General features: G+C 38.6%; 1 protein-coding gene across 4 annotated transcripts in view; it reads right to left on the bottom strand.

Moving 5' to 3' along the window:
• Window positions 1-22918, bottom strand: part of AP1AR (adaptor related protein complex 1 associated regulatory protein) — a 1076438-nt gene that overhangs the window by 783782 nt on the left and 269738 nt on the right. For all 4 annotated transcript variants that reach the window (XM_044061545.1, XM_044061546.1, XM_044061542.1 and 1 more), the window contains exons 3-4: window positions 9390-9416; window positions 1866-1891 (exon numbers count right to left, since the gene is read on the bottom strand). In XM_044061545.1, coding sequence (XP_043917480.1) covers window positions 1866-1891; window positions 9390-9416 — 53 coding nt within the window. The remainder of the gene's footprint in view (window positions 1-1865; window positions 1892-9389; window positions 9417-22918) is intronic.

The raw sequence follows: 22918 nt of genomic DNA, 5'->3' as shown, positions 1-22918 counted from the left end.
AAGTACAAATGCAATAAAAAAAGCAAGTTTGGCCTTGTGTTAGAAATGAAGCAGGAAAAAACACTAATAGAATTTAATTCACTGGTCATACTAAACACTCAGCAGCCTAACAGATAGCTTTACACACAGATATCATCAGGTGGTCAATACCAAAACTATACTGATTATATACTTTACAGCCACAGATAGAAGAGTTCTAGTCAACAAAAAACAAGACCTGCGGCTGAATGTGGTTCAGGCCATCATTACTTACTGCACAATTTAAAATTGAAGAAAACAATAAATTCATCCAGGCTAACTAGATATGAGCTCCTATTCAAAATGAATATGTAGAGGAGTTAAAGATCAGACTGAATGAATAATACCGGAAGAACTATGGACAGAAATTGGTGATATTTTCTAGGAGCAGGCAACAAAAATATTCCAAATAGAAAGAAGATTAAAAACAAGCAAAATGGCTGTCTGTGGGGTGTAAAAGTGGCTTCAAGAAGGAGAGCAGAAAGCAATGAAGAGAGAGGAATGCATGTCAATCTGAATGTAGATTTTAAGGGCACAGCAAAAGAAGTTAAGGAGGGATATTTAAATAAACAGTATTAAAAAAAATGAAAGAAGATAATACAGCACGAAATGTAAAAGATGCATACAAGAAGATTTGTGATAGTAAGAGAAGTCTCAAGATAAAAATGGACATGACAAGATGGAAGGAGCCTAAACGAATCACTAAATAATAAGAACAGCTATCAAATCTTAATAATACTAAGAGATTAATAAGATAATTAATACGATTAATAAGATATTAATAAGACCCTAACACTACATACATACAACAGTATGTTGTGTTAACTAGCACCATATGTCCTGGAGAATAAAGATAAATGGGTCATAGAAAGAACTGCTAATAACAAAGCTGCAGGAAGAGACGGAATTTCAGAAAAATTATTTAAAATCTTGCAAAATGCTGCTACTGCAGTGCTGTGTAGAGCATGCCAGCAAATTTGGAAAATATCACAGTACAATTAGATTAGAAAAGGTCAATTTATATTTCAATCCCCAAAACGGGCAATGCTACAGAGTAATCACATTACCGAATAATTGGAGTTGTTTTACATGCTAGCAAGGTAATGCCCAAGAACCTTAAGTTATCACATAATTAAATGTAATATCAAATCACATTAAAGAAAAAAAAAAAACATTTTGAGGTACACTGACTAACCAACTGGAAGGTCTACATACTTGTATTTTAAGCAAAAGCCCTTTTCAAGGGAAGTCTTGGCGGACAACAAGACTGATGATAAAAATAATAGGATTCAAAGTTATGTGAATGTATTATAAGTGGCTAACTTGGTCACAAAACATCTAAAAAGCATTCAGTGCTTTTACATCAGACGGACACTGTACCGTGTGTCCTTCAAATGTGCTTCAACAAGAGTGATACAAGAGAACACAACATTAACAAATGCACACCTTCGATTACAATATTACTTGTCCATTATTAAGAAGGGGGCAAGGGCTTTACACATGAGCAACACTTGGCAGTCTAGGAATTTCTGAAATGTCCTTCAATGAAACTCTTCAAGTGAAATAAGATACACAGAGAAAAGGTTCACTCCAACTCAGCATATTTTGTTCCGTAATAGAGACGGCAGCAGAACTAAGAAAAACACTGGCTGTGATTATCAGTTTCCATCCTAGACATAAAAGCCTCTATTTAGATTATAAAAAAAGTTGCACTAAACACAACAGCTAATAATTCATTTTTATACAAAACAAGCAATAACAACTGGTAGCTTCCTTAAGAAGCTGTTGCTTTTGTCCCTAAAAGCAAGTAAAAACACTCATATTGGTTCTTAATACATATATCTTACCTTTGATTACTTCCTGGACTTTCACCCTGTCATGGAGAGAAGAAAACATATGGTGTTATTTTGTAAGGATAACGGTTACTTTCTTTACACAGCAAAACAATTAATGGCACATGCCTCTTAGTTCATAAACAGCAATAGTAAAGCAGTACAAATATCCATTACCATGAAGTAATACTGAAACACGAATCAAAAATACACAGAAGAAATTTCACCTGGATTAAGGAAGAGGACATCACAGCTCCATTTTCTAAAGCTTACTAATCATTATGTTTGCTTTCGTTTGTGAAAGTAACTTCCTATTTAAGGTACCCATGAATCTGTCTGCCAAGCTTTGGATCATTAGCCTTGAAACATTTTGGAAATGATAAAGGTGTTGGATCCTTGTCAAACATGTTGATCACTTTTTGTACATGATATTCATACTTTAACCATATGCAGAACTAACAACATTCATTTGCCTAGTTGCTGTATCATCTTTCTACTAAGTAAATTATAATTTGTTGGATGATACTTAAGCAATCTGGAAAAATGGGGCAAGTGTCACTGTATAATAACATTACTCTTGGAACAAACTGAAAAATATTGCAAAAATGCATCTCTCCATTTCCCATGTGACTTACATTATTTGAGGAAAAACATTGTGCATGGTGAATTACTACACAAACGATTTGTAAATCCCAGGATAACCCAGTCTGGATTGTGAAATATTTCTACTAGACAGTGCATGTTTTTTATCTCACTTTACTTTTGTTTTTCCATTTCATCCAATATTTTAGCGGCCCTGACCTGCCTCTTAACCTGGACATGATACATTTTACTGGTCCAACATAGGTTTTACAGCTACTGCCATGTTGGGGCCAATAGTCAGATCAGTTATGTGTTCCAGTGTATACTGTCAACCTGTAAACGTTTACGTCAAAAACCTAATCAAGGGTATGGTGGTGTTCAAACAGAAAGGAGATCTTTAGCAAAACACAGACTTTTCTGCTTTTCTTACTCAGAATTTACTGTTTCCCTGCTACACAACACTGGCAGATTTTGTTCCAACTTTTGAAAAACATTGATTTATAACAGATATTGTTATGTGGTGGTCATCTATGTATTTTTCAGCACTGACAGCGTTATTTTCTTTTGTCATTTGATCGCTTTTCCAGAGGTTAAGATAGAATTTATCCATGGAAAATCTAATTTGATCGATCAGAACTTGGCACATTCTCCTTCTACTGTATCATTTATAAACAACGTACAGCAGATTTGTTGGCTATTCGGGGGTGGGGGGGTGCCAACTGATAGGCATAACCTCAGGGGCAATGCATAAAGGATCAAACACACTTGTCAGGAGGAAGTTAAGTCTTCAAATAACCCCAAACTCTCTTGCCAGTTATCATTGTTATTATACAATTTTTCTGTATTGTTCAAAGCTAAAAGAAATCCCGTTTTCAGGTTTGGTTACATCATCTGCCATAGGAATACTTTCTAATAAGATTGTCAGGCCTTTTGACTGTTAAGTTACTGGCACTGTGTTGAGCTGACGGATCTCCTTGCTGTCATGCAGAAATCTGTCAGGCTACCTGTCTTGTGATCCACCTTACAGGTAGGACAGAAATTAAAACTTTAATTAACAGCTCTCTAAAAACTGTGAAAGCATGATGTTTAGAGCTGCAGTATACTGTTGTCATGTCAGACAGTTTAATGAGCGAGGTAACTATCACTAAATAGCCTGGTAAGTGAATGTTAAGGATCAGTATCACTGACTGCTGCCTGTTACACAGCAGCCGCCGGTTAATACTACACAACATGTCAGCCTATCACTCTCCCAACTCTGTGATGCAGACATGAGTGGAGTTAAACTTGAGTATCACCAGCAGTAACGGACTTCAGGGAGACAAAGTCAATATACTGTATAACATGCATCTTTCTTTCTTAGCTGCAAAATATAGTATGGCGAGAGAACACGTTATATGATTAGGAAAATGTACCAGTTTTGACATATCTGTATAATGATGGGTTTTTTTTGACTGTAGAACTGTGTGGTTCATAGGTACTACACAGGTAGTTGTAACCATCACACATAACATAGCCATGAAACCCATATATGATAAGAGCTGTACTATTAATCCCTGAGGTAAATTTATGTGAACCCATCCAATCAAGACTTATCTTGAAGAAGGCTAAGGTGTTACACGCCATTTGCCAAGGAAAGAAAGAGTTTGTCCCACAGGTAGGATCCTTTAAGTTATGATGTTAACCCCCCAAGAAGTAAGAGAATGTTCCTAACATTACCAATGTTTCTGAGGTGAAGAAGATCTAGCAAAGCAGAGTCTTTCATAACCCGAAAGGCAAGGCAAAGATCTCCACACAGAAGGCTATATAAAATGGAAAAAACTGAAAGTGTTTTTAATGTATCTAGAAGACAGCTTCTTTGACTAGTGTTTTAATTCACTTGGTTAGGAAATATTGAGGTCTTTCAAGCTAGGGTGGGTGTCTGAAAAGATACATGCCAACTGGAGGGTTACAGCTGATGATTGTTCTAATAAGGATGGAAAAGAGGAGGACAAAAACCTCTTTGGATCTTGAGGATATATCTCTAATAAATAACTGGACAAAGAAAACAACCCTTATTGTAAATGGCACTTGCTGATCAAAGGACAGTTCATTCTTGGCTGAAGTTCCTAGTTCTCGAATATCTGTATTAGACTAAAGCAGAGATACGTTTGTCTGTTAGTCAGTAAGAAAGACTTGTGTCCCCAAATATGGCTACACTAAACTTTCTGCATTACATTTAAGACCATGGTACAACACCAGTTGCTGACTCAATATAGCCCTTCTTGGAGAAGATAAGAGTCTGAGGGGGAATTAATAACAGAACCCAGTTTGCAGTCATCTGCAGATCTGGTCAACCTCAGACCATGGACATCTCTCTTCATATCACAAAAGAAAACAACAAAGAGAAGAGGAATCAGGGTGGCAGCACAGAGCTCTGAGGGGGCCTCAATTAGTGACTAATCTATTACATGACATGGCACTAACATCTCTCACCCTGCATGTGTACGATCAGAAAACCAATTATGAATTAACTAACAGAGGGATTAATGTTTCAGAAAGTTGCATTTATCAACAACGTCTGCATAAGCAGCACGACTAGAATAATCCCCATCAATGGCACCTGCCACAATCTCAAAAAAGGCAACCAAATTAAGCAAGGACTATCCATCACAGAACCATACTGAGCAGGACAGTGTTTTTAGTTGCAAATGTTGATGTTAATAAGACTAAGATCCACAATGTAATTTTAAATATAATACTAGTGAGGCTAATAGGGCAATAATTTCCAGGGGCAACTACAAGAGCACCTTTATGTAGAGGCACAACAACTGAACTCCAGAAGTTAGGGAACTATCCAGAGGAGAGGCCAAAATTAAAAAGTTACCCCAGGACTGCCCCCTGGTGCAATTAATGCACAGAGGAAACTCCTAAATGCCTTATCCCATGCATGGGACCCTCAAATTATCTATGGTATGATCCCACTTACTCTCACTTGGGGTAAATATATAATCTATGGTCTTTAACCAAATGAGATAAGTCAATTCAAGCACAAAAAGGAAAACTGGCTAGGCTTAAAATGGCCCACAAGAGCAACTAACCCTAGTGCTTACATATGAACCTAAAACGCTTAAAGAGAGATACAGCAGTACTGCCTTTTGTGCTAACAACAAGACAGTCTGGAACACTGTCCAAGCATACAGAAATGTTATTTTTGGCTTTGGTAATAGTGTCCAGGATCTGGTCCGTATTGACGATGGGAGAATCAGTGTTAAAAGGTTCAAAGGAAAGAGGACACTGGAGTGTGAAGGAGGGGGACAATTTTGAGCTAAATTTGTCAGTGAGGATATTTGTTATGGTTTTGGTGACAGAACAGGTAGTGACGTTCAGTGCACTGATGGGCAGTACATCTACTACTCTTAATACAACTGAAAAAAATGATGATTAATCGTTATAGGGTTAGCAACTTTAAGTTCATATTCAGCCTTGCTCTTCCTAACTTTGCAATTAAGAATCCTACAGACCTACTTAAATTCCTACTTCTGACAGTGAAAAGTTTTTATATGAATCATATAATTTGCTCATCTTATTGCAAACTATATTTATCTGACAGCTCTACCAGAGGGGCTTACTCCTAAACTTTCCATAATACTTATGTCCAATAGGCACTGACTTACCTTACCTCTACATTGCTTGAGAAGGCTATAAAATCATGGCTAAATGTGGTGACTAGAGATCATTTAAGCAAGGGACAAAGCACTTTTTGATGATTTTAAGATGCTCAGATTGGAATATAAGTCTGGTTTTGGAGCAGTCCTTGAATACAGTTGAATTTAGGAAAATTTGGAACTAATCTTGTGGGGAAAAGGTGACAGTCTGGTGGATCAGTTTTGATCATAGTGGGGATAACAGTAGTTATGCACACAAAGGCAGCACTTTTAAGAATAAAGTCAAGCATATTTATGCCTCTCGTGGGAACTGACATCAAAGAAATGCTTGGTGCATTTTTTTTTTTTTTTTTGCTAGTTGTACAAGACTCCCAATTAATGGGCAGGCAATTCACATCACCATGGCCAAAAACAGAAAGTGCAATGTTCAGCAAGGTTAGTGCTCTTGCAAACTAAAAAGCAAAGAATGGCTCAAGTAATATCCAGCAGGTACAAGGAATCCCTGAAGGAGATGTGTGAAGTTTTAACAAATATAAATCCCACTGGCTGTGAATATGAAGCTGCACTGGGATGCTTCAGTCTCTTCTCAAGCAACAGCAGGGTTTCACTTTAGGACCAGGAGAGTGTGAAATAACTCCGGACTTCCAAGATTGAGGAGAGACAAGAATGGCAGCTGATGGTCTCTCCATGTCGACCAAAAAAAAAACAAAAAAAGTCAATATCTTCCTTATTTCTCTACAAGATCAACAGCCTGTAATGTTATTCCCAATATCACAAGTTATAACGTGCTTACCACCAGATACTAGCACGCTCTTTTGAAATCCTTGTCCTAGTGGCATAATATAATCATCCATCTTAGCAACTAACATGTTCAAAGGCTGTTTTTCCCTTTTATATTTCATCCTTGATATTTTAATAAAATCAAGAATCTGAAAAGATTACTTCTGTTTTGTTCCTAATGAATTTTTTTCAACACTTTGTTTTATGCCATGTAATACTTAGAACACGTCTAGTAATCCAGTTAAATTTCATTTTGTCTAAATTCTTTAAATGTATCGCAAGAAATGCACAAAAACAATAACTTGCTCAGTTCACTCCACAGAACTTTGATTTTTCCTTACTTATTTTCAGAATCACTTTTTCCATTTTCATGTAGACTCTTAACTTATCATTTTCTGAAAATGTACTTTAGCATAAACATCGTTTTTTTTTTTAGATTCAGTTAATTCAAACAAGGTAGGCTGTTCAACAGTCAGACACCCACTATTGTGTTTAAACTTAGCAAAGGGCTTATTAATGTTGCAGGGTAGGGCTCATGAAAATAATAAGAATCACATTGTGCAGGCTGGACTGTGCAATGTAGACCCATCACAGATCTAACACACACACACCGCTGCCTGCCTATGAAATTAATACATCTGACTGGGGACACCGTGGCCATGCAGACTGCTTAGTGAGGCCACTATTACACTGATGCACAAGCGACATATCCTGCCCATGCAAGCTGTATGAATGCTCACTGGCATACAGTCCCCATACCTGCCTCTCCAAATGGGCTAGTAATGCCCAAATATCCCCCCACCACCTCCCTAAAGCATAGTCTAATTGCCTGTTACCCAGTAGCCTCTTTTCCTCCTCCCTTAATATGTCTGGCAATGCTTATTACTCAGGGGCTGCATTACTGTAAGGGCTGTAATATTATGGTGAGCTGCGTACATCAAGCATTACAGTGCTTTTCCCAACAACAGTAATGGAGAGAGGGTTATAACGAACATTGAAATGTTAATTTGCATTCTGCTTTGCTATAATGAATTTTAAAGCAGGAATCTAGGTAAAGCCCTTCTACCATTTTCCATGATATATTATTGGTGGTGGGATACCTGACATGTACAAAAGCCTCTTGCACTGATTTCTGCTATGAAATACTGTTTTATTAATCTCACTTTGGAGCCAGGACTGATGCCAAGCTAAGCTGAACTGATTTAAAAATGTTATGTATTTTTTCTTCTCTGTCTCTTGTTTTAAAGTAGTAACACATTTGGTCTACAAAATGTGTGTAACTATTTGATATTTTCTCTTGTAAATCTAAAAGGGGATGAAAGGAAGGAAAATGCACAAAACTATTTGAAGGTATAACATCTTGCACCACTTGTGCTAGAAGTTCAAAAATGTAATTACAGTACACTTCAAAGAAGTAGCCAAGTTGTTGTTGTCTTTTGGCTTTTCCTGGTTAGGGGTCGCCACATCGGAACTCCGGTCCACTAATGACTGGCAGTAGATTTTCATGAACGCCGAGGTGCCAGCTCGACGTTCAACCTTCAACGAAGGCACGCCCATTTACGCATGTCTTTCGAACACCCACCCAACCACGGGGAGGACATGCAGACTCCACACAGAAGGCACTCCAGCAGAGAATTGAATGGGAAAACCTCTTGCTGTGAGGCAACAACGCTACCGCTGCACCACCGCGGCATCTCAAAGAAGTAGCCAAGTACAACTGTGAAAAGAAAGCAGATGTCACAATGCAGACAATTAAGAAATGTATGTTGACATCCAGTATATTGGGGTGGTCCACTGTGTATGAGCTGATGTAATTAAACTCACTCAAGCTATAGCACCTTTGCAGTGCATGGAGCGCATTGATTACGCCCCAACATTCAGAAAAACACAAGCTAGTTAAGTGTTAAAGTGGCATGCGACCCGACCTTAACAAATGTTAAGCATCCCCTGCTAAAGTTGTTAAGGTCAGGTGCAGCTCAAGGCAGTAAAACCTGCCAGTACTGTCCAGGAAATGATAGCAGTAGAACAAAAGATTTGTTTCTGCCTGCAACCTGTACAGATAAGGTATCTCTAACTTCCTGGATTAGCAGGAATTGTGTACATCTGCATTTTCTAAAGGATATGAAGTCTGAAACTTAAATGTATGTCATTCTGAATTGTCTGTGTGTGAAAATAATAACTTGGGTGAAAGACAATTATTGTGGTTAAGGTCCATTGGAAGGCACTGCAATTCAAAGACAGAGTGGTCAGTAAGGGGTGTGAGGGTGCTAGGTCAAAGATCCAGCCATGAAAGTCTCCCGTGTGTAACCTAATTACTCACCCGCAACACAGAATTTCATTACACGCCGTCTATAAAAGTGACAGATTTCACTCCCCACATATTCTACAACATCCCACTCTAAAATGTTCTCTATCCTAAATGCATACATTTTTAAGGACTCCAGTGCTGTAGTACAAAGTCCAGTTAAGGGACACTAGTTCCATAAAAATAAAATTATGGTAAAAGAACAAGTTGCCAAACATATGTACTCACCTCATCACTTTCTACGAGATTCTCAAACTGCAAGGAAAAAGAAAAAAAAATGATAATGAATGAATCTTCCCACTGCAACTCTGAGTTTTAAAATACAGATCAGATGATAACATCACATGACTAAAGTGTTAATTGTGCATAAACACAAGACTGATTGAATCAAGGGCAAAGGTGGAGTAAGTACTGTAAGGAAAAAGTGATTTGTGTGTCAAGCAAATGGCTATAGCTTGTTAAATTTCATACAACACACAAAAGTCAGAAAGGTAACACATTTTGACGTAATGCCCATTGAAAGTGAATTGTAAAGCTGAGCATTAAGCTAGCAAAATAACCTGTTTATCAAAACCATTTTTTTTGGTTGCTCTGAGCACAGTTCTGCTGTACACTTTTAAATATTTACTATTCCACAGCAAATTATTTATACTGTGTACTTCTGAAATGTTTCAAAAATAAATCGTTAGCACACATTCAAAAACAGAAACCAAACTAAGGTAGCACACTGTATAACCAGCTCTTATAAATCATGAGACATACTATCAAGGAGTTACCGTAATCTTTAACTCATAAAAAGTCTGCAGGTACATTGATTTCTGGCTGGTCCACATGCCAGCATTATGTCAATTCAACATATGCTCATTAAACATGTAGGCAACTTAATGATTTTTTAATGAGTGCATTAATACATTATGATTTCAGCAAAGGGTTATTTACTAAATGGTAGAATAAACATTTTACTACATTCTTTTCATGACACCTGAAGACATACAATTTTGTCAAGTCTGCTTAGGCAACAGTCAAACAGCATCATCATCGCCTTCATTACACACACTAGTTCATTAAAACAAAGTTTAAAGAGGACGATGTTGCAACCAGTTTAACATAGTTCCATAATTCTCAACTCTACAACTGCAATTTCTCTGTAAAAAACACTGCTGACATGGTTTCTACTATTGTGCAATTAATGATTTACAGTTTTCAGATTTTTCAAAATTTTCTGTGGTTGTGCGGCCTCTAAATAAATAACTTTAATAAAGGGGAGCCACATAGGAGGTGCAGGGGGTTGCCACCTTACAAAAGTGCTTTTAATGGTTTTTACCTCCAGCTGAAGCTTTGACCAGTTTGCACTACACAGCTGCAGCCCCAGGCTGACCGTGCTCAACAAACTGTAGTGGAATGTATTATAATATGGCTGGAAAACGTGGTTATTTCATTGGTTAAATCAGGTCACTTGACTGTACATTAAACTGCTGAGTATGTACTACATGATATTTAGTGCATCTCTTTCAAAGTGTAATTCTACCACACGTGAAAGTGAGAAACCACTCCTGGATATATACTGAAGGAAACTTTTTGACCATAAAGATGCTGTAGTATTCAAGTAAAACAAACACACAAGGTCCCACTGCACCTGTGGAGGGCAAAAAAAACACAGAAAATAAATACTACCGTACAGAGAAACACACGTTTAAATCCGGTTGACTGCTTTTGTTCCAAGTGCATTTTAAAACTTAGAGGGTTTTTGTTAATAATTTAGATTTTGGTTTTAGCTGGGCTCATCCTAGACACAGTTTGATGCATGCTGTTCTACACGTTTTTACAGTTGCTATATAACATGTACTTTTTAACCTGTACTTCACTGACTGATATTTTTTAATATGAAGTGGGGTTTTTTATATGCAACACAGAGTGTTTACTGTTTTTTAGATACAACATTTTCATTTAAATGTTTACTTGTGTGTGTTTTTATATTCACTGTTGCACGGTAACTTTTTGATCAGCTGACAGACTTTTAAGAATTTTATAAGTCTGCTAACTTCAGATTGGTTTGATTCTGAAGACTTTCCATTTACACTAGAAATGAAAGTGCTCCACTTGATTTAAAAGATTGTGTTCGCCATACAACTGTTTTTTGTTTTTTTCAAGTAGAAAATACTGCAGTGTAGCATATTTGCAGTCATAGTACAACACAATGTTAAATAAATGAGTAACATGCTTATCACGATAGAACACAACATTCCATTTAAATTCTTTCTTGTGTTAATTTTTCAATGTAGTTTGCTAATTGAAAATAACAGCACCAACTTAAACGTCACTCAAGTAAATGAGCTTTGTAAACACATATGCATCACAAACTAATTTTGGAAAATGGCTGCATACATGGACAAAGTACAGACTGCCAAAAACTCTTCACAGTTACTGCATTACCAGAATTCTAATACCATGTCATCACCACCACTTGTTAATGTATCCCCAGTATAAGGAATGCTTTAAATTCCTTTAGCTGGACACAACTTGTGGTGCACTACGTAAGAAAATTAAAACAAATTCAACATCTTAACCTGCCTATTTCATGGTTATTGCAGATAAATTGGGTATTACAGTAGGACAGCGGATAGTGTTGTCACCTCACAGCAAGAGGTTCCCCGGTTTGATTCTCAGCTAGGGTGCCTTCTGTGTGGAGTCTGCATGTCCTCCATGTACTTATTTGGGTTTTCTCTGGGTGCTCCAGTTTTCTACCACATTCCAAAGACATGCAGTAGGGGAATTGGACACTCTAAATTGGCCATAGGTGTGAGTGTGCATGTGAGTGTGTGGTGTGGAAGAACTACTGTGGCAGGGCTAGCCACTGGCGGTGTAAACCATGGTTCTAGATGACTGTCACTTTTGAAGCAACACCCGACCCCATATGCAAAAATGGGGAAAAAAAGGCTGTGGATGGACGGATGGATTGCAGATCATTAAATTTACCCAGCCTGACCACTCAGTATACTGATGTTACATGAGACAGATTTAGTTTTTGCCAAGCAAAAATGTGCGTAATTTATGGACGTAAAAATAAAATTGCACTCTAATAAGGTCCAAATGAAAAACAATCACCTACCTTACCTTTAATTGAGAAAAAGTTAAATCTACAAAATTGTAAAACTTATTCTCATGAACGCTTGGGGGAAATTATACTGGGATACCTCCTTCTAAAATGTCTTTAAATTGTAGTCTACATTCAAAAGCAATACAGCAGTGGCATATGGATTTTAATGAAAAACATCATTAAATGTCACTTTTATGCCACAGTTTACCAAAAGTGAATATTTAATTTTTATACAGAAATACACTGCCTTTTTAGGCTAGATGTTTTAACATTATATATTTATGGTTCATACCTCTCAACCTCTTAGCACATCTGGACAAAGCCAAAAATAATTGGGGGACAAAGGCCCAAAAAAACAGGGATAGATTTTAAATATTGTTCTTATAAACTTGGCTTGTGTTAGCATAAGTTTTCTGAAGGATATGAAGTCTGAAACTCCAATGTGAATCATTATTTATTGACTGTTTGCCAGCGATTTGCCAGATCATCACAAATTTTATGAGGAACAGACCAAGGACATTATGCAAAAAACTGGACATTCTGCATAAATCTGGACAGTTAAGAGGTATGTATGGCTTTGATAACTTTTATATTAGTTAATTGTTAAAGAACTGATAGCTGCTCTTTTGTTTTAAACTCAAAAGTTTAGAAAATGTTGCACTTGTCATTTTTAATGGCTATTCTGACCTTAATTTGACCTTACCTAACATGGCTGTAACTCTAATGTTTTCAGATTTTCTCATAAAAGTGTTCAGAATGAGAAATATACTCAGGCATCCATTGCACAATGTATGAAACAGTGTTACATGCAAGGAGATAACAGCATCTTGTCTGTCTGGCATGTCAGACTGCAACTCTCAAAACTGTGCTATGTGCTATAACATAAAAAGGTTATTTTACAGATTGTTGAGCCCCAGTCACTCCGAAGTCCAGCTGGTAAATCATAAACAGTCAAAACCCCAAAGCCTTTTACTGCTATCTCACACAGTATTACAGCAATACTACCATATGGATGGCTTTACCTCCCAACACAGTCTAATCACATACACCAACTTTTCAGTCTCACAATGGTACGGAAAGGTAAAACATCCTTCAAGCGTGAACAGAGAAGCCACGCAAAATCTGATCTCACAGTTATGGAATATTAACATCAGAGGATCAAGAATGAATAAACAAAATTCAGTCAGGTATAATTTGAAGGCTTGTAGGACACATTTAACGTGGCAGGCAATATGTATTATTTTAACTTCTTGTGTTATACCAGCACAATAACCATATAATTCTGAACATTAGCTTATCAGAACACAACATACATATGTATGGATATAAAATTAAAACAAAAAACTCAATAAATGACCAAATGTTCCAAGTGACAATGGCAACAATGAATATTTTTCTGAAAATGTTATGTCCCTTTACTTTGCAAAAATCATTTTGAATTTGAGAAATCTGATTTAATTAAATAGCTAATTTGCATACCCAGTAGAAGACCAGAGACTGCAGATTCAGTAAAGAACTCACAGTTCTACCCAAGACTATTGAATTTGAAAGTTTTAGTCAGTAACTTTTTTTTTTTCTGAAAGAGAGACTGTTTTCAAGAAACAGGTTATTTAACATGGTACTACCCCACCCGGTGTGCTGTTGAGTCTATATGTCAGCACAACACTAGAGATTTTTGGCTCAACCCCCAAGTACACATTTTACAATATGACTACAGGTGAAAGGGCTACAGTATACAGATTCATTATGAAGGCGAAAAAAGAGATGACTTCTGATATGAGAAAATGCCAGAATTAGTTTCTGGTGTAAGCTTTAAAAAGAGGTTAATATTTAATAGCTTTAAATGTTCATAGGTATATAACGTTGCAAGTATTCCAAAAGCATACAAATTCGTTGATACAGGTCTGCGTGATTTAATAACGTCTGAGCAGACCGGTAATAAACTAAATGAATCGTTTGTAGGTCCTGTTCCCGAAAGTGATAAAGTTCAAGGTAACCTTCCAGTTTAGATCACTGTGTCTACCACAGTGACCAAGACGGTCATTTGCCAAATATGTAGAATTTACTCTAAAACGTTAGGTCTGTTCTGCTACATTTGTATTAAAGATAACTTGGACTTCATGCATAACATCAAAGGATTATCTATAAGTAAGAACAGTATTTTAGTGATTAAGATTTAGAGTTCCGTATACAGTTATTCTAGCTGAAAAATGAATAAATAATATTTATGTTGTATGTTTCCTTGAGATGATTTTGGAAAATAACTTTTCAATGTCTGAAGGGAGATACTTCTAGCAGATATCAAGTGCAACAATGGGGGGCCACTATGTTTCCAGTTTTGTGAATGTGAACATGGCCATTTAGGATCACTATTTCAATTCCGATTATTCATTCTTTTTATTTTACGGACATTTTGTAGAATATCTGTTTTCAGCAAGGGAGGATGATTATAAAAAAAATTATTTGTACAGTACATTAACAATACTTTCCGTAGTGGTTCAATCAAATAATATTTTAAGACAGCAAAGTTTTTAAGGAATTAAAAATAAACTGAATACTTGAATTTTTGAAAAAGTGTACAAAGTAACTGTTATCTTTGTGGGTAAAACAGAAAACTGTAAAAGATGAACTATAACAGGTTAGTTAAGCTGTTCATTGCTCAGGACTGACAACCAGGGATGATGAATTTGTAAAATGATTTACTACAGCTGGATCATAGGTTTGTACAGAGAAACTGTGACAGTGACAAAAACAGAGTTAGTTTTCAATAAAATCCAAGTGCACAGCAGGGACATGTATAAGACATTAGAACAGTCTATGTCTCGCAGTAAGAACAGTGGCACTGGTGGCCAGAATGGGCTCCATTTGTTTATATATAAAAAGGTAACAATTTGAAAAATGTTCTTAAAGAAAGGTACAGATCAGTGTTCTAACATATATACCAAGGTTAAGAGCAATAAAAGAAGATAGAACTACCTCGCAGAAATGCCTAAGTGATGTAAATAGGTGGCTGACAGACCTTATTATATTGATATTAGGACTGATAAAATATATGAAGGCATGAGGCAAATTAACTGGAGCATGGGTTATATAGTGCATGTTTTGACTGGGTGTCATCCTGTTACATTATATAAAGAGATTATAGAACATATGCATGGTGTAAAAAGCAAGATGGAATAAAATGCCATACAGCAACATTTCATTAAATGCAGCAGTTTTTTTTGTTTGTTTTTTAAGAGTTATGCAGGATGTGAAAAGGGGAGATCCTGAGTTAAATTAAGGTAAAATTAAATTATTTTGGCAATTATTATTACACTCTCACAGCCCCCCCCCCCCCCCAAGGCTAAAAGGTTTAAAAAGTAATGTAATAGTACATTAATTAACAAATTTTACAGCTGTCCACCTAATATAGTTTTTTATGTAAATATATGAACATATTTGGGCTTAATGATGTAATAAAAATAAAGCAGAGTGAAGTGAAATAGACAGTTTCAGCAAAACATGATACCTTAGCAAAACTCGATGTTACAAATCGAAAGAATATTGTAACATGGTGCAAACCATGAAAATAAACCTGATGAATGTGTCGGACCACAGACCTATAAAAATTACATTTTGTAAACAAAAAAAACTTAGGGTGTTACTGTTCAATGTCAGGAGCTTAAATAGGAAACTTTGCACACATTAACTGAAATTCCTATTAAACCAAAGACCTTTATGCTAGGGGACTTCAGCTATTCATCAATAAACTGTCTGACCTACAATGGCAAATAGTGGCATGCCCTGCTCTTCCTTGACATTATAAATTCTAACTGTCTTTCACAAATAGTTAACCATCCTACTAGGGGCCCCAATATCCTGGATCTTTATCCTCACAAATATGGCCACTTCTTGCACAGCTCCATATGCATCTGCATGTCTTGTTAAATCAGGCCATAGTTTGGAGACCTTTTCCTTTAAAACTGCAGGTACTTCCCTTGTAAATACCCCTGTATTTAGTTTCCCAAAACCAAACCTTCTTCAGCTACTTTGTGACTTAAATTCTGCTGTAATTCACTTCTGAAGGCCCCCATTGCTCATACTCCTTCCTGTGCCTCTTCTGCTCCCACTTACAGTTACATTGATAAGGCAGTCCCTGTCCACACCAAATATAATGAGAAATTTAAGAACAAACCCTCTTTGGTGGAATACCCACATGAGCAAATTATATAATAAGAGAAAGAAAAGTACAGTTTTGTACCTACCATAAATGTAGATGTTCGAGTGCTAATACAGCTGCAGTAATCACAGACGGGTTTTCAGCCGTCAGGCGGTCCCTCGGTCGGCCGAATTCCAAAGTCTTGGTCCGGCGTCGGTTGTCGTCGCTTACTCTTCTGACGTCAGTAAGGCCAGAGTATATAAGACAGAGCCGACGCCATGTTCTTCAGTCTTTTTTGCCGCGCGGTGCCCGAAGCAGAAGCAGTTCGCAAGTGCCGGTCGGCCAGCTCCTGAATTACTAAAAAATTGGAACCGAAGTCTTCTTTAAAGCTAAGTACCCCATTGGGGAAACTTTTCCTTGCCTCAGACCGATGTCAGAAAAAGTTAATAATTGTATTTCTTGTGGGAAGCAAATACCGCATAAGGATTATGCTGAAAACCCGTCTGTGATTACTGCAGCTGTATGCACGATGAACATCTGCTTATTGCTTAGAAGAGACAACCTTTTACAAACCTTAATAGCACACCAGTAAACTAACAAAGCTTAAAGGAACCACTGGGAATTTCAAAGCTGAGTATGAACTTAAAATAGTCACTAAAACCAAAAATAACTACAGATCCTTTTTTAACTATGTAAGGAAGTTAACACCCAACAATGTTTGGTGCTAGTTCACATGAATACTACACTCTCTAATCCAAAGGAAATAGTTGATGTCCTAGCTAACAAATGTAGTGCAAATTTTATTCCAAAGATCCACAATCCCAGTCACCCCCCCCCCCCAATTACTATGGTACAAATTTTCACAGCCCTCTCAAAAACCAAGAATGCTTCATCAATGAGCTCTGATAATATTCCAGGATGCCCGATTATCAGCACCAAATATGGCTTTTCTGAAACCTTACTTAACCTCTTTAATCTAAGCTTCTCCACTGGTTGCATTTCTGAAGCCTGGAAAACAGTCACTGTAATGCCTTTACACAAGGGTGGCTCAAACACACACCCGGTAACTACAGACCCATTACTGTCACTAGCCTCATAGGTAAAGCTATGGAGCAAATTATCTCAGACCTCATTAATCTGGAAATTGAAAATCTCTTAACCATGGACTCTCATCAGTTCAGCTTTGTCAAAGGAAGGTCCTGCCTCTTTAACCTCATTAACTTCTTTTTAAAAGTAAATGAAGGACTGGATAGTGGTCATCTGCTCCCCCTTGTTCCGTGGATTTGGGAAGAAAGTTGGCAGGTGAATAGTCTGGTTAAGAGCCCCACTGGATACCACCTTAGGCATAAAAGAAGGATTGGTCCTGAGGGCCATCCTGTTCAGGTAAAAAATAATGAAAGGCTCCACTGCCATGAGAGCCTGTAGTTCTGAAACCCGTCTAGCTGAAGTGACTGCCAAAAGAAAAGCTGTCATCCAAGATAGAAATTTTATATCCGCAGTAGCTGCTGGTTCAAAAGGAGGTAGGGTGAGTTTTTCCAGCACAAAGTTGAGATCCCATGCAGGAGTTGGTGCTCTCCTGGGAGGCCTTAAATATTTGGCCCCTCTGAGGTACTGTTTTACCAGGGGATGAGAAAAGAGGGGAGGCTCTGTGTTGTAATGATGTCAGAGGCATGGATTTTTATTGAAGAAAAAGATAGGTCCTTGTCAAGAATCTCAGTTAAGTATTGTAAAATCTGAGGAATATTGGGCTTTGCTGTGTCTATTCCTTGTACTTGGTTCCAAGCACAGAATCTCTTCCATTTATCAGCATAAGATTTTCTAGTACTAGGCCTTCTGGCTTTCAAAATGACATCCATCACAGGTTTACTGAGAGATGTGGTTGGTAAAATTAGTTGATTAGCCATGCTGCAAGATTCAGAGTTTGGAGCTGAGTGTGCAGAATTGGATTGTTCTGCTGAGAGAATAAATGAGGTGTTTGAGGCAAGTACCACGAAGGAAGGTGCGACATATTCCTTAGAAGTGGGTACCAGTGTTGGCGAGGCCAGTCTGGAGCAATCAGAATCATTTTTGTTTTTTCCTGTCTGACTTTTAGTAAAACCTTGGCGAGCAGAGGGGGAAAGGCATAGACTGATAGGTTTTTCCAGCTGAAGGATAGAGCATCCACTTTCCATGCTTTTTTGTGATGAGCTCTTGTGCAGAATTTGTCCAACTGATAGTTTTGGGGAGAGGCAAATAGATCTATGTCTGGGCTTCCCCATTTTTGTGTTAACATGCTGATGATTTGTGGATCCAGTTTCCATTTGTGCGGGTCCAGAAGATTTCTACTTAGGTCGTCTGCCAGAGTATTTTGCTTTCCTGGCAGGAATTGAGCTTGAAGATGTATTTGGTAAGTCAAGGCTGTGTTCCACAAGGCCATGGCTGGTCTGCAAAGGGGGTAGGAGTGGGTACCCCCCTGCTTGTTTATGTACCACATAACTGTGGTATTGTCCGTCTTTATCAGTAGTTGTCCTGGATGAAGTAAGTCCTTGAAGGCTGTCAGAGCATTCTGAACAGCTAGCATTTCTTTCTGGTTGATATGCAGATGCATTTGGTTTGGGCTCCATTTGCCCTGAATGCATCTCCCTGCCAGGTGGGCCCCCCAAGCAAAGTCTAATGTGCCTGTAGTTAGGGTTTGGGTGGCAGGGGGTAGAATAAATGACAGTCCCTTGTTTTGGTGACATGTCTCTGCCCACCAAAGAAACTCCAGTTGCAGACAGGGAATGAGAGGAATCATTGTTTCCAGGCTGTGACAGTGTTGACTCCATATGCTTTTCAGGTACCATTGAAGTTTCCTCATATGCAGTCTCGCATATGGAATTAGTAGAATGCAGGATTGCCATGAATCCCAAAGCCTGCAGAATTTGTCTTGCAGATAGCTGGGTTTTTGTTGCCATTTGTTTGAAGTATGTTGTCAATTGCATTTGTTTGTCTGGCATGAGGTAAGCCATCTGGGCAGTTGTATTCAAGCTTGCACCCAGGAATGTAATTATTTGAGAGGGTACCAGTTGTGATTTATTTTCGTTTATAGTGTACCCTAGGCATACTAGAAGCCTTTTTACAAATGCCAGATGTTGAAGAAGAGTGTCCTTGTCCTCTGCCTGAATGAGACAATCATCCAGATAAGGATACATTTGAATGTTTCTTTGTCTGCAGGATGCAATTACTGGCGTCAGGCACTTTGTAAAGACCCTGGGTGCAATAGATAAGCCAAAGGGCAGTGTAGACAACTGGTAATGCAAAAAGCCTGCTTTGAAGCGGTGGTATCTTCTGCAAGATTCCCTTATTGGGATATGCAGGTATGCCTATAAGTCTAGAGCTACCATCCAGGCATTCTTGCCCAGCATAGGTAGTAGCTGTTGTAAAGTCAGCATTTTGAATTTTGGAATGTCCAGGAACGTGTTTAGAATTGATAAGTCCAGAATTGGACGCCATGATTTGTCTTTTCGGGGTACCAGGAAAAGCCTTGAATAAAATCCTTGTTCTTTTTCCTTTTCTGGTACTGGTTGAATAGCCCCCATATCCATGGGGGACAGGACTTGTTTCTGGGCCTCTGCCCACTGGTTTGGTGGCAGACCTGGCCATCCGTTTGGAATTGGCAACATGTGGAAATGAAATCTGTACCCCTGGGATACTATGTTTAATACCCACGTATCCTGGGTAATTAAATGCCAATTTTGAGCATAAAGTGCTAGTTTTCCCCCAAGGGTGCTGCCAAAAGATAAGTGCTTGGAGATGGTAGAGGAAAGTCATTGAGACTGCTTACTGTAGGGTTGTGCTTTGTTACCTCCAGATTTGGCGGTGGATGCACCCCATTGCTTTGACCTGTAAGATCCCTGTGATTGATATCTGGAGCCTTTGGAGTGCCTGGGTTTGCCCTGAGTGGCTCTGTTGGACACAGGAAAGGACCAATTCTTAGTAGGCCAGTGCCTACTGAACCTGGGTGGCTGCACTTGCAAGAAATCTTTTACAGTTTGCATAGATTTAGCTTTGTCTTCCATTTTCTTTAAAACCTCTTCTGCCTTATTACCAAACAGACTATCATGCTGTAAAGGGGCATCCAACAATTTAGCTTTAACATGATCAGGCAGATTTTGCTCTTTGAGCCAGGCATGCCTTATCACATGTCCAGTTATGGCGGCCCTGCAAGAGGCCTCCAAGGAATCAAAACCACATTGCAAAGTGTGCTTTCCAACCTGTTCTGTTGAATGCAATAAATCCTTTAACTCTTTATTTTCCATACAATCAGAAATCAACATCATTTTCTGTTTTAGTAAGCCCATAGCATGCTGTTGATATTTAAGCATATGAAACTGGCAGTTTAAAGCCCTGATTGCCAAGGTTGCAGATGTATAAACCTTCTTTCCCCATCTATCCAGCAGCCTGGAATCTCTATCAGAAGGGGTAGGATTTTTGGCTGTAGAAGCCTTAACACCCTTGGGACTCTGAGAAATAGTCTCAGGATCAGCAGCAGGATTTTTGAAAATAAATTTGTGGGAGTCAGGAACCCTGTAATATCTGTCTGGCTTACTAGGAGCCGGAGGCAGGGAATCAGGAGCCATGCTTGATTCCGAGAACACATCATCAACAATGTCTAATACAGGAGGTATTGCCAAAGGCCTATGCTGAGGAAGAAGAAAATCCCTAAGCCTCTTTTTTCATTCTGAGAAGTCCTGACTCTCCCAGTGAAAATGTTCCCTTAAAGTACACAAAGTCTCTCCAAAAGAGTAATCCTCAGGAGGAGATGCAGATGGGATAGATTCCTCTGCATCAGAGTCCTCATATGGTGGAATAGAAAATTCCTGATCAGAAGAGGAATCAGAAGAAATGGAAACCTGATCTGAAGATTCATAATCAGTGCCTTGCCTAGGCCTCTTAGCAGGGGGGGGGGTTGGGAACCCCTGATCAAGGTAATTAAGTCCTCAGTCATTTTGATCATTTGTTTTTTAGGGATAGGGGCCTGAGCATGTGGCTCATGTGTCTGTTTTTTAGACATAAAAGTTGGTTTTGACCTTGTTTTTGATGCTGGCGTCGGTTTAATATAAAAATGTTGAGGCCTGAAAACACCCTCAGAAGCCGGGTGGCTGCTCAGCCGCTCCGGACCCATCCAAGGGAGAGACATCCGCGGGTTCAATACTTGCAGAATCTCACGGCATACCGGGCTCCAAATGGGTCTCGGTAGAGGCCTGTGACTCAAAAGTAGCGGGTATCAGGGGCTGCAAAAGCACCTCACTGAGTACCAGCGAACCGGCGACTGGCTTAGGAGAAGCTTCGTCGTCGGTTTTGGACCTCGACGGTCTGTCTCTGTCTTTTTCCTTGTTTTTTTTGTGAACTCCGGTAGTCAGATTGCTAACAGACGAAATTTCAGGGTAGTTAAATCTTGTATATTTAGAAGCAAAAATATACCGGCGCTTTAGTGCGTTGGGTAAATTTAGCACAAAACAGACAGCAAGGCACATTGTGATCAGGGCCTAGGCAAGGAATACAGTACAAATGAAAATCCTTATGAGGTATTTGCTTCCCACAAGTAATGCAATTATTAACTGTTACTGACAACGGTAAGGAGCAAGAAAAAGTTTCCCCAATGGGGTACTTAGCTTTAGTTTGAAGACTTCAGTTCGGAAACTCGAAAATGAAAATTTCAGGAGTCGGCCGACAGGCACTTGCAAACTGCTTCTGCTTCGGGCACCGCGAGGCAAGAAAGACACATCAAAATGGCATCGGCTGTATGTTTTATACCCCTCACGACCTGATGTCATGGAAGAGGAGACAGCTATCGACGTAGGACCCAAGACTTTGTTATTCAGGCCAACTGAGGGCAACCTGCCAGCGGATTACCCAAATGTAATGACTGCAACAATGAAACATGAAGAACATCTGCCATTCGCAGTTTTGGGTCTTCGACGTTTAGTTATTCCATTAACTAACCATTCAATCACATAATATAGACCCTTTTTTAAACAAAATAGTAAATTTTATAATTGAAGCTAGAAAAGAAACACCAGTCCCGAAAAAGTACAGTTGAGTACCTACCATAAATGTAGGTGTTCGAGTGCATTCACTGTTGCAGTCATTACAATTGGGTTATCCTGCTGGCAGGCTACCCGCAGTCAGCCTGAATTCCAAAGTCCTGGTCCGGCGTTGGTTGCTGTCGCCTCCTCCCTGACGTCAGTGCACCAGGAGTATAAAAGATGCAGCCGACACCAATTTCTTCAGTTTGTCTTGCCCCAGATGTCAGGTGCCCCCTAAAGGGTAGGCTAAATTATGCTAATAAGCATGCATGCAGTAAAGTAAACTTTTCCTTCATCTACAAGGAAATACACCACATAGGTTGTATAGAATAGAGAAGAACAGATAAGTCCCAGCAAAGGAAAGGGGGATGGTGGGTGGGTAACCTGGACTGCAACAGTGAATACACTTGAACATCTACATTTATGGTAGGTACACAACTGTACTATGTTCATCATGTTTCACTGTTGCAATTAT

This window comes from Protopterus annectens, chromosome 2.part0 (assembly GCF_019279795.1).
Source record: "Protopterus annectens isolate FY-2018-M chromosome 2.part0, PAN1.0, whole genome shotgun sequence".
Lineage (NCBI taxonomy): Eukaryota > Metazoa > Chordata > Ceratodontiformes > Protopteridae > Protopterus > Protopterus annectens.
This window is presented reverse-complemented; position numbering and strand designations above follow the sequence as displayed.